The 13,163-nt window shown below is 35.8% G+C and overlaps 1 protein-coding gene across 1 annotated transcript in view; it reads right to left on the bottom strand.

The window, feature by feature from the left end:
• Positions 1–13,163, bottom strand: part of PALS1 (protein associated with LIN7 1, MAGUK p55 family member) — a 70,911-nt gene that overhangs the window by 17,641 nt on the left and 40,107 nt on the right. The window contains exons 7-8 of the mRNA XM_079699350.1: positions 12,727–12,804; positions 2,458–2,641 (exon numbers count right to left, since the gene is read on the bottom strand). Of these exons, the coding sequence (XP_079555476.1) occupies positions 2,458–2,641; positions 12,727–12,804 (262 nt within the window). The remainder of the gene's footprint in view (positions 1–2,457; positions 2,642–12,726; positions 12,805–13,163) is intronic.

Genomic DNA, 13,163 nt, shown 5'->3' with positions numbered 1-13,163 from the left:
TAAGCTATCCATGATACAAATAAATGAAAAACCTATTATGTTTTTCCTCTCAGGATTAAGATTTTAATGTAGGAGGCTTTCAAGGTTTCTGATTTTCATGTTCTTTTCAGACATCTACCTTAGAATCAAATGTATTTTTTTCTGAAGGATAAAAGTGGTTTTAGTTAGAAAATTCTGAATTCGAGTTCTACTTTTATATTTAATTTTTGTATTTAATTCTTTCCATTTCAGGCCAGAGATTCTTAAAAATCAATAAGCAAATTCCATCTAAGTTGGGATAATCTGTTGAACTTAGTGCATTTTATAAGAGCACAAGCAAAAACAGTATTGAGTTTGATATACATAAAAAGCATTAAAAGAAATCAAGTTATCTCCAGAAGCCGTAGATTGTGTTTCTAGATAAAACAAGTAGCTATGACTATAGGGAAATTTTTAAGAGCATTAAATTTTTTAAAAAGGTATTTGATTTCAACAGATTTAGAAAAAAAAGAAAATAATTTACATATTAAAATGTTTAAAAACATTAATGTACTGCTATAGCACATTTTTATAGTACACACATATGTAGACTGTTTTTTTTTTTTACATCTTTATTGGAGTATAATTGCTTTACAATGGTGTGTTAGTTTCTGCTTTATAACAAAGCAAATCAGTTATACATATACGTACGTTCCCATATCTTTTCCCTCTTGTGTGTAGACTGTTTTTGAAATAGAAGCAGACATTAGTGGGAGATGGACATTATAACCTCTTAGAAATCCTTCTGACAGAAAACCGTCAAACTCAAACTAACGTGGGTCCATTTATTTGTCCTATAAAAAGACTTACAAATGGTATCACTAAAATTTCCTTGACTTATCTATATATTTTCAGAAACTCAATGTAATCAATCAGTCAATAGATATTAGTTCTAAGTATTTAAGGGCTAAAGCTGACATGGTGAAAGATATCAAACTGATATCTGGCACAAGCACTACGAACCATAATGGCTGCCCAGTACCCCAGGACTCTAGAGGAATGTTCCTGTAACTGTTACTGTGAAGAATCAAGGGTATAGTATCATCCTCTGAACTTAATATAAGAAGCCCATTCCTCCTTCCTTGATATATGAGCCAGTATACACAGAATCTCCAGCTTTGGGGTTTTAAAGCAGATGATTTGTGGCTGTGACTTTATTATACACATAATGTATTACTTGTAGTCACATTCATTGTAAGCCAAATTCTATAGCCAAATCTGTTATGCTTAAAATCTTAAGGTTTAATAGGAGGTATAATCCCTAAAAGATGTTATAGGCAAAAGACAAGGCTTGGAAGAGTTTTTTTTTTTTTTTAAAAAAAAAAAAGAGCCTTAGAAGGTCTAATTCAGAAGCACCAGTTCTGGCAAAACTATTTTTAAAAACCACCTATTTATTAATTTAGCAGATACTGCCTAAATTTAAAAGAATAAGTAAGATGTAGTCACTGGCCTAGAAGTTTACAAACTGAGAATATACAGTACAAAGTACTGTAATAGACAATTCCATGTAAGTATTATAAAGTAGGGCACAGAAAAGAAAAAAAAACATATTGTTTTACATTAATGTATAATTAAAGTATTAATGGATATGCTTTAAAATCAAATATGGAAGAGAAGCTTATCTCAGTGCCTTATACAGTATGATGTAACAGTATGTTTTGAGTGAATAAGCCGATGAATTATCACTTTATTCCCATTTCATCATTCTGTAAGCATTCCTTTGCCTTCACTGATATCTTATTATACTTTCCTTGGTTCTGTTTCCCTCATTCCACCATACCCACATCCTGGGAACTGCAGGAACAATTTGTAGGAAAAATTACATCTATACACTTCATTCCATTAAGCATCATCTTCACTCTTTAGAAGAAATATGTTCCCTTAATAATCTTAATGTCCAATGTGAGCTAAAGTTTTATTTTAGTATAGTCTAAATTAGAGAGTTTTCTTCAATGAAAAGTTGGGGGCATCCTATTTCCACCCTAAGGTATCTTAGGAGAGATAAATTCAGTAGTCTTACTCTCCTGATTCCTTATAAAGTGATGCATCTTCACAAATTCCTATTTAGATACCAAGTTTGATGCCCCAGTTGATGATAATCTCCTGTTACAGTATAAGTTTTGTTGGCCTTGATGCTTTTGTTGTTCAATACAAGTTTTGTTGCCTTGAAAACAGGGTAGTCTCAATGTACCTACAGTGAATGTAGCACAACATGGGATTGGCTGATGAGATTATATCGTAATTCCATTCTAAAGCCCAACAAATTGGTTAATTTATATTCAAGATACTTATGTTACAGATACAACATAAAAATCAATGACGTGAAAAAGTATTTACATCATTTTCTAAAAGGCATGAAAAAGTGAGTTGTTCTCTTTGAAGATTTGTATTTTAAATGTTTTTTTTAAACTTTGTACTTTCTACTATGCTGTCTCTTACCTGGAACAAGCCCAGCTAGAGGCTGATTATCTTCATCCCCTTCCCTGTAGGCCTGCCACCAATTTGGATCTTCTTGACTGATTACATGAAGTATATCCCCTTTTTGAAAAGACAGACCTAACTCTCGACATGGAACATAAGGGTCATCTGAGGGGTCATAGTCAAAATGAGCCTTTACATGGATCTAAAAGATAAAAAGGGTAAAAGTAAAAACAACAATAATGAAATGGCAACAGAAAATCTTCAGCATAAATATAATTAAAATGTTACATTTTTCATTAGTGCAAAGATATTATGAATTGAAAGAAGGGAGGTTAGTCTAGTAACCGTTTTGGGAGCAGAATTTTCCCAGACTCATCTGTTTTCTTCAGTTAAGACAGTCCTGTTGATTGCAAACATGTACAAGAGTATGCAAAACACTGCACTATTAGCTGCTAACAAGCTGAGGTGCTAAGGGGCCTCAAAGGTTTGATAGAAGCAGAAGGAATGTAATAGAGACTCCCTCCCCTTCCATTCCTGACCTGTGAAAACAATGACTCTGCAGTAAGGTATGTAATTTCTAAACCACTACTACCAGGAAAGGTAGACTGTAAACCTTCCCACATCTGTCATCTAAGCAGGTGAGTGTCAGTTTCCCTGGTGCCATCATCCCTTCTTGACCACACTGTCAGTGCAACTGTGCCTTAATCTCTTTCAGAGTTTCTTCTAAAGGGATATGTTTAGGTTCATAAATAATGACACCCTAAACTGCTAAAATTATCTAAATCAAGTGTATAATCATTCCTATCGTGTTCTATACATAGGCTTTATTACTAGTGGTACAAGTTAAAATTTTTGTTAACTGTGGTTTTGCATATCTAAAAACTGTTAACGCTCTCAGCACTAAAGGTAAGAAGTCACATGAACCTTATTGAAAGCTAAGTTATTTCTGATGCTATTTTCTTCAATATACTTCTATAAGATAAACAAAGTATTCTTACTTCTTAGGAGGTATCAAGGAATTAATATTCTCTTTAACTCCCCTATCTGTACTTTTTATCCAAGCTGGTCAAATGGCATGTGGCATTTCCAAAATCTGTAAGAAGCCCATTTTCATCTAACAAAATCCTACACCTATTTTCAATGAGTTTTCTGCCCCACATAGGTTATATTTCAGGTTTGGGCTCAGTGAGCCAGGCACTTGATTGACAGCCTAAGAATTTTATAATTGAGTCCTTTTCTATCCAATTGTTGTTTGACTTTCCTTAAGCCTTTTACCCTAACCATGATTGAGGCCACCAATCATAAAGATAATACTGGTCTGCTTCAAAAACTATTTTATGAGAAAACACTGTCTTTTTTCAGCTCCTGAAACACTTAAAAAATTGACTATTCTCAATCAATAATAAGACTATATGAAATTTGATAAAATACTTTTTAAGTGATATATATATAACACATATCCCTCCATTATAATAACCAAGAATCCTCATGAAAGCAAGAGCCTCTTTCAGAAATTTTGAAGGTATCTTTAGATAAAGAATACTGTATTTTTTAATTTCAGAAAAATATTTTACTGCTATAAATAGGAAATGAGGAAATCTAAGTCTCAATATACAAACAGCAACACTGAAGTAAAGCAAGTGATTCAGTTTAAAATATAGAACTTAAATGCTAGTCTGCTTTTTGGGGGGTAGCTTTTCATTGATGTACTACATAAGTTCAAATAGTACACAAAATCCTAAATGTATAGTTCAATTAATTTTCATAAACAAAACAAACCTGTGTAACAGCACCCAAATCAAGAACCAGAATATCACCAGCACCTCAGAAGCCCCGCCTCACGTTCCTTTCAGTCACTAGCCATGCTATGCCCTCCAAGGATAAATAAACATCATCCTGATTTCTAGCATAGATTAGTTTTGTCCTCCAAGGGTAAACATCACCCTGATTTCTAGCATAGATTAGTTTCTCTGTATTTTACTTCATATAAATGGAACCACATAGTACACACTCTTGGATTAAATATGTTTAAGATACCTCACTCAATTTAACAGTGTTCTGCTGCATTCCAACTGGAGTGTGCCCTAAACAGCCTTATTCTTGATATGAAAAACAGACTTTTTAATAAAATCTTGAAAACTTTGTCAGTTAAAACCAAAAATGAATTTTAGAGAGTTATACAGGGTAGTAGTGAGTCAAAACAGTTGAGAGACTGGGTAAAAAGACTATACATACAATCTTGTAATCCTGGCATGAGGTCTCTAATCTACAGGTTGATTAAAAAAAAAAATCTCTGCTTGAGTACCATTCCTGTTAATCAATAATGCTTCTACATCTGTTTAAATTGTTGCTTTTTAGTCAAACAATCTTGGCAATCTGAACATGAAATTATAGGCATCATTTATGGTGGTGGAGAGATCATTTTATTATCAGGCTTTTCAAAGATCCATGAAATCAGACTACTTGTCAGCCTGATTGATGATTTTATCAAATCATTTTCTGAAATCAATACCCAGCATGTTGTTTTCAAACTGTTTTGCTCAGAACACCTGCTAGGATGTTTATTAAAATACTGACTTCTTATGCCACGTCTCAAACTTTCAGACTCTGTATTTTAATTAGGTTCCTTGGATAATTGTTACATACATGCTGTTTAAGATGTACCCTAAAATCTCAGGGAACTCCTACCCTGAGGGAAACTAAATAGACCAGTGAGGATGCTGTATCTAAGTCTATGTCCTTTGCCAGAGGCCAAACAAAATCACCCAGAGATGCTTTTCTCCTACTCTGCTTAGGTCTTACCTCTTGACTATTCAGATTTAGTTGGTTTGGAATGAGGCCCCTTTGTGCAGGCTGGGAAGAGGAGTAAAATTGAGAGCAAAGTTTATTTCATATCAGGGAAATTAACCATTGGACTAAGTAAAAGTCTGAGTATTGACTTGACATGTACTATGTGACTTCTATTTATATATAGGCATACCTTGTTTTATTGTGTTTCACTTTACTGCATTTTGCAGATACAGTGTGACTCACTTTATTGCAGTGGTCTGGAACCGAACCTGCAATATCTCTGAAGTATGCCTGTATTCCACTGCAGTTCTTACCAGCTCTAGAAGTTATCTCCAGCAATCTTTCCTCTTCAGCTCTGTTAGTGGCTAATTTATTTCCTTTCCCATACAAAAGAAAACAGAGTCCTTTTTAAATGAAGGAGAGATGCCAACCCCTATAGGAAAGCTCCAGGGTTTAACAATGCTGTAGTATCAGTACAATGTATCTGACCAAAACAATGTCTGATTTCTAATCCAAACAAAATCATCTGTTTAAATTTTAAATTACAGGGCTTTTTAGACACAATTACCTGCCAGTCCAACATTTTTCTCCTTGCCCCCTTTTTTTAAGCACATTTGAAATCCAAATGATGGGAACACAGTAAAGGAATAATAATTCCTTAATTTATTTACATCTTTTCTAAGGGATTCAATGCTCAAAAATAATTTTTCCTTGTAATTTTTATTTCTGTATTTCTTATTATACTAGATTTATCTCTAACTTTAAAAATTACTTATAGAAGAGAAAATAGTGAAAGTGTGTCTTCTTTTGTCTTTGGCCTAAACTTTACCATAAGGCAGATTATAAAACTAAGGGCAGCATCAAGAAAAGCCTTTGCAGTGTCAAGCAACAGTTTTCAAATTCCTTCTTCTCATCCTGAGATTCCTCCTCTCTGATGCCCATTCAAGAAGGAATATCTTTATTATTTGCTCTCTTCCATTTTTAACAGGAGAAATTTGGGATATCTGTGGGGCATCCAGTTAATGGTTAGTAGTAGTAGGCAGACAAAAATATGAACCTTAGGGTAACAGCAAACTTAATAGAGCAACTGCCCTAACCTGAAAGGGGATGTCCATCTAATATACTATACACTGAAATTTTCAATATTTTTTCATCTTCTGATAAAATATTTATAAAAATTTATATAAAAATTGCATTATAAAATTCCAGTTCTTCCAAATGAGAAAAAATTAAGTTGAAAATTATATTATACATTTTATACCTCTAAGAGAAAAGTAAGTATACTGGATGGCAGTGCTTCTCAACCTTTCCTTTCAACCCAGTTATCTTCATAGGCTTCGAACAATCCTTAACCTATCATTTTTTTAAATCTGTAGAATTTTTTACAAACACATAAAGTGCATATAAACAGACTGTTCCCTGACCTGATTTCCCCACAATAAATACAACTATGGCCCAGATCTCTCCTTAGAATTCCAAAATGATATATTCTATTCTATGCATTCGATACCTCTACCTGAATGCCTCTCAGGTATCTCAAATCTATAAAATAAACCTTTGGATTTTTCTCCCCAAACCAGTTATTCCTCTACATTTCCTGTTAGTAAGCACCACCACTATCCACCCAGTTGTTCGAGCATCCTTGCTTCTTCCCTATCCTTTACTCTCCACATTCATTACAGAGTCCTGTCATTTCTACTTCAGAACATAGCCTGATTCATATTCTCCACTGCCACTGCTATCATCGAAATTTAAAAGTCAACATCATACTTTATAATGGATTCAGCAACAGTTTCCTAAATCTCCTTGCTTCCATTATTGGCTCTACTAATCCAATTTCCACCCAGCAGCCAGATGTGTTTTGTTTTTAAATACAAATCAGACCATGTTACTGTATTTGAAATGCAAACTCCCTGCCATGGCCAAGAAGACTTACTTGACCTGGCCCTATCTACCTCTCAAGCCTCATCTCTTAGAATTCCCTCTTCACCTTTCTACTCCCCTACTTTGCTCCATTCCTACAGGCTTTCCAAACACAAAGTTCTTTAGAAATTATACCTGGAAGCCCTTCTGGTAATTAACAGGCTTGGCTTCATCGCATTCTGCAGGTCTCAGCTTCATGTTGTCTCCTCCAGGAGGCCTTTCCTGCCAACCTTATATGATCAATCCCACCTCCTTTTATTCTCAGTGTTCATATTCTATTGATTTCCATCTTATCACTTACTGAAAACTATAATTAATGTCATGTTCATTATTATAAAGCTAGCACTTATTAGCACAGTGCCCTAGTACACAAAAGGGATCAAGCAGATATTCACTGTGAGGAAAAAAATTATTTGGGGCCCATAATATTTCAATTATTAATACCACTGGCCTAGTGGCTAATTCTATGGTTTGTATCCCTGAACTGTGATTTTAGTATCCTCCTAAGTCTTTAAATTCCCCTAAAACTACATCTTTCTCCCATACTCCCAGCCCAGACCCCCAAAATCAAGAGACTGCAGTCATGCTCCCAGCATTATTTGAGTTATCAAGTATCCTACAGACAGAAGAGATCCTACCTCAATTTCAAATACTAAAGTCTCATAATATGCCTTCATTGTACTCATAAACCAGACTCACTATCATATCATATAGCTACTAACAGGTTAATTTATCCATAGTTACAATTTTCTATCATGGTATTGTAATTATTTCCTTTGGACTGATAATAAACAGTAATACAGAAACCTTCTAACATTTAGTAGCTTTGTGGGACAGTACCTGCTATATTACACAGCAGTTAAGAGCAAAAGTTCTAGAATAGGCATGGGTTCTAGTCCTGGCTCAGTCACTCACCAATAGTGGGCTTGGGCAATTAACTTGACCTTTCTAATTCTAGTTGCAATGCTTGTTAAATGGGAGTAATAAAGATAGCTATACTTAAAAGGGATACTATAAGGACTAAATGAGATAACACATGTAAAACAATTAGTATTGTGCCTGGCACAAAGTAAGTAATCATAATAACAGCTAACACTTATTGGACAATCAATAATCTCTGAATTTTCTAGTGCATATTCCATCACTAATAACTAGTGTGATCCCCTACATTTCAATTTACTCCTGTTTATATTTGGGCATTAGACTAGATGAAAAAAGTGCCTTCGGCTCAAATATTCTATTTCCTCCCTTCAATATTTATTTCAATTATATTGTGAAATAATCTAAAGTTGTACACACTTCTCTGGGAACTCCAACTTTTCTTTTAGTCAATGCAGGGAGAAGGTAACTGCAGTTTAAGCAATGTATATGTTTCCTCAGACAAATGTGCCAGTAACCTAGGAAACTAAAGTACAAAGGTGTCAAGACTTTTGTCCACTGAAACCAATGGAGCAGCCCCTGGCTGCTATGTGTGATACAAAAGAAACTTACCAAATAAGGGAGTACTTCTCCTGACACAGCTTAGTCTTGCCATTTGTAATGTTATAATTCAGCAAGTGATTATGATGGAGTTTCAGATAACACCTATTTTAAAGTTATCTTAAACGCATGTTTCTTTCTAACATCACAAAACATACATCAGAATGATAACCTTTTGTTGCTCTTACTAGATCCTAACCTGTACCATAATTATGCTTAATAAATTGGTTCTAATTAAACTCTAATATGAAAAAAGATATACGTACCCCAGTGTTCATAGCAGCACTATTTACAATAGCCAAGACATGGAAGCAACCTAAATGTCCATCAACAGATGAATGGATAAAGAAGATGTAGTACATATACAATGGAATACTACTCAGCCATAAAAAAGAATGAAATAATGCCATCTGCAGCAACATGGATGGACCTAGAGATTATCATACTAAGTGAAGTCAAAAAGAGAAAGACAAGTGCCATATGGTATAACTTATATGTGAAATCTAAAATATGATACAAATGAACTTATTTACAAAACAGAAACAGACCCACAGAAGTAGAAAACAAACTTACAGCTACCAAAACAGAAAGGGGGTGGGGGAGGGATAAATTAGGAGTTTGGGATTAGCAGATACAAACTACTATATATAAAACAGTTAAACAACAAGGTCCTACTGAATAGCACAGGGAACGATAATCAATATCCTGTAATAAACCATAATGAAAAACAATATGAAAAAGAATAGACAGATATCTGAATCACTCTGCTGTACACCAGAAACTAACATAACATTGTAAATCAACTATACTTCAATTTTGGGCTTCCCTGGTGGCACAGTGGTTGAGAGTCCACCTGCCGATGCAGGAGACGCGGGTTCGTGCCCCAGTCCGGGAAGATCCCACATGCCGCGGAGCAGCTGGGCCCGTGAGCCATGGCCGTTGAGCCTGCGCGTCCGGAGCCTGTGCTCCACAACGGGAGAGGCCACAGCAGTGAGGGGCCTGCGTACCGCAAAAACAAACAAACAAACAAACAAAAAACTATGCTTCAATTTTAAAAAATGGTTATTTCTTAAAATCACTAATCTAATATAAAATTATTCTGCATATGCCAAATAAAATTATGATATACTATCACTGTTTTCCTTGCAGAAATCTTCCATGCGAGCATTAATAATAGAAGTTCATTTCAAACCTGTTTAAGTTTGATAAAAACTTTACAAGAGATATTGCAATTGAGAGTTCTTCTCAATGAAAGGAGGAAATGAAGGGAAAAAAATATTGCACACAATTTCTATTTTGAAAACACCTCTACCCATCAAATGCTGTATTCTAAAAGGGATAAGCCTAGCATCTTTTCTTCTCCTTTCTCTCCCTTTCTTGTTAAAGTCACATAAGTAAGCAAATATTCCAACCTTCTTCTGTTGTGTCTCCTCACACTGCATAGCTACTTTTGAAGTTCACGCTTGTTCATGGGAGAGATATGTGGAAAAGAATAGTGCACTGAGAATAAGGCTGTTGAAATTCAAAGACAAACTATTTCCTCATTTCTCTTCCTACAAAGAACTTTAAACAGAAGGAAGGTTGCACATGCAACACTGACTTCAATATGTTCCAATAAAGGGAAAAGATGGAACGGTAGCCAAAATATAAAACATAACTGTGATGAAATATTAAGAAAAAAATGAAACTGTGTTCCCTTTCAAATTGTTATGCTTGTACAAAAATTAAGAATAGTAACAGATGCAATACATCAGGCTACCATGTTAATCCAGCACACTGAAGTCTACGACTTTTTTTTTTTTTTTTTTTTTTTTTTTGTGGTACGCGGGCCTCTCACTGTTGTGGCCTCTCCCGCCGCAGAGCACAGGCTCCGGACGCGCAGGCTCAGCGGCCACGGCTCACGGGCCCAGCCGCTCCGCGGCATGTGGGATCCTCCCAGACCGGGGCACGAACCCGTGTCCCCTGCATCGGCAGGCGGACTCCCAACCACTGTGCCACCAGGGAAGCCCAAGTCTACGACTTTTTAACAGCTTTATTGAGACATAATTCATATGCTATACAAGTCACCCATGTGTGCAGTTGGGTGGTTTTTAGTATATTTAGAGTCGTGCAATCACAATTTTAGAACATTTTTATCAAAGCCCTACTGATTGGGAATCACTCTTATTCCCTCCTAAATCCCCACCCTTTCACCTAAGTAACTACTAATTTACTTTCTGTCTCTATGGACTTACCCATTCTGGACATTTTATATAAATGAACCCAATACACGGCCTTTTGTGAATGGCTTCTTTCACTTAGCATAACTTTTTCAAGGTTCATCCATGTTGTAGCATATATCAGTACTTTATTCCTTTTAACTGCCGAATAATATCCCATTCTATGGATATACCATACTTTGTTTTCCATTCATCAGCTGGCAAACATCTGAGTTGTTTCTACCTTCTGGCTACTATGAAAAATGCTGTTTTGAACATTCATGTACAAGTTTTTGAAAAGAGGTATGTCTTCAGTTCTCTTAGAATCTATACCTAGGAGTGGAATTGCTGGATCATATGGTAATGAAGTCTGTTTTTTTACAAAAAAACAGAGTATTTAACATAAAGAGCAATTCTAAATTAAGAGTTGTGCATACTTTGTAAAAAGCACTTTTTCCCACTACACTAAGCATATTTAAGTTAAATAAACCCACCTATACTGACAGAAAAAGACCAAGTTGAACATTATAAGTCATAAAAATTCTAAAAAAGAAGTATTTTCTATTTTTTTACTTTTCAGAGTTTCAGAGTCTACTTTGAAATATTAATATGTCATATTTATTTAAATAAAATCTACTGAATTTACCTGTTTTTACTTAAGTGCAAGAAGTATTTAGAGTGACATTTCTGATGCTCAAATGATAAACATTGCTGTGCATGTTTTTGTTTGAGGTTTTCAATTCCTTGGTATTAATGAGCTGAAAACTTATATCCACAGAAAAACCTCCACAGGGGTGTTTGTTCATAGCTACCAAAACTTGGAGGCAACCAAAATGTCCTTCAGTAGGTGTGCGGGTAAACTGTTGTATATCCAGACAATGGAATATTATTCAGTGCTAAGAAGAAAGGAGCTATCAAGCTATGAAAAGACATGGAGGACTTAAATGCTTACCACTAGTGAAAAAAAGCCAATCTGAAAAGACTACATACTGTAAGATTCCAACTATATGACATTCTGGAAAAGGTAAACCATCGCAGTCAAGACAGTGTGGTTGCCATGGGTTGGGGGGAGGAAGTGATGATAAGCAGAGCGTAGAGGATTTTTAGGGCAGTGAAACTATTCTGTACTTTACGATGGTAGATATATGTAATTATACATTTGTCAAAACTCATAGGATGTACAACACCGAAATTGAATCCTAAAGTAAACTATGAACTTTGGGTAATAATGAAACCATCAATTCACCAATGTAACAGATACACCACTCTGGTGTAGAATGTTGATAGCAGGGGAGGTTGTGCATGTGTGAGAGTGGGAGTTATGTGGGAACTCTACTTTCTGCTCAATTTTGCTGCGAACCTAAAACTACTCTTTTTTTTTTTAATTTTTTTTTTTTCTGGCTGCATTGGGTCTTTGTTGCTGCATGCAGCCTTTCTCTAGTTGTGGCAAGTGGGAGCTACTCTTCGTCGTAGTGTGTGGGCTTCTCATTGCAGTGGCTTCTCTTCTTGCAGAGCATGGGCTCTAGGTGTGTGGGCTTCAGTAGTTGCAGCACACGGGCTCAGCAGTTGCAGCACGCGGGCCCTAGAGCGTGAGCTTCAGTAGTTGTGGTGCACAGGCTTAGTAGTTGTGGTGCACAGGCTCAGTAGTTGTGGCTCGCGGGCTCTAGAGTTCAGGCTCAGTAGTTGTGGCGCACGGGCTTAGTTGCTCCGTGGCATGTGGGATCTTCCCAGACCAGGGATTGAACCCGTGTCCCCTGCATTGGCAGGCAGATTCTTAACCACTGTGCCACCAGGGAAGTCCCCTAAAAATACTCTTAAAAAATAAAGTTTGTTAATTAAGAAAAAGTAAACAGTAGCCATCAGAAAATAAATAATGAACATTAAAAAAATCACTTACTACTGTTTCCTTAGCAGGAGGAGGCTTGATCTGTTGACTGGGAATCAGAACAAATGTCAAAGTACCATGCATATCAGACTGTAACAGAAAAAGTACATTTTTAAAAAAAGCTGTATTTATGAAAATCATTCCATGATCTTATGATCAATAGTCCCTAAACTGGACTATTCTGGAACCCCAAGGAGACTTAAAAAAAAATTGGAAAAGATGAATCCCATTTTATCAGGAAGCACAAATTATGCCTTTCGTGGACTCCATTATAGAGCTACCCAGGAATATGACATTGTGCAATTTTGGTCCTCTTGTCCACTGGGAAAAGCCACTTAGCCCATAAGTCTTGGGTTTTTGTCTTCCATTAAGTTTAAGTTTGGAAGATTCCACAGTGAAGGACTGGGAGACACTGCAGCACTTCAGGGTCATCTACTCTGACATACATC

This window comes from Hyperoodon ampullatus (genome assembly GCF_949752795.1).
Source record: "Hyperoodon ampullatus genome assembly, chromosome: 3".
Taxonomy (NCBI): Eukaryota; Metazoa; Chordata; class Mammalia; order Artiodactyla; family Ziphiidae; genus Hyperoodon; species Hyperoodon ampullatus.
This window is presented reverse-complemented; position numbering and strand designations above follow the sequence as displayed.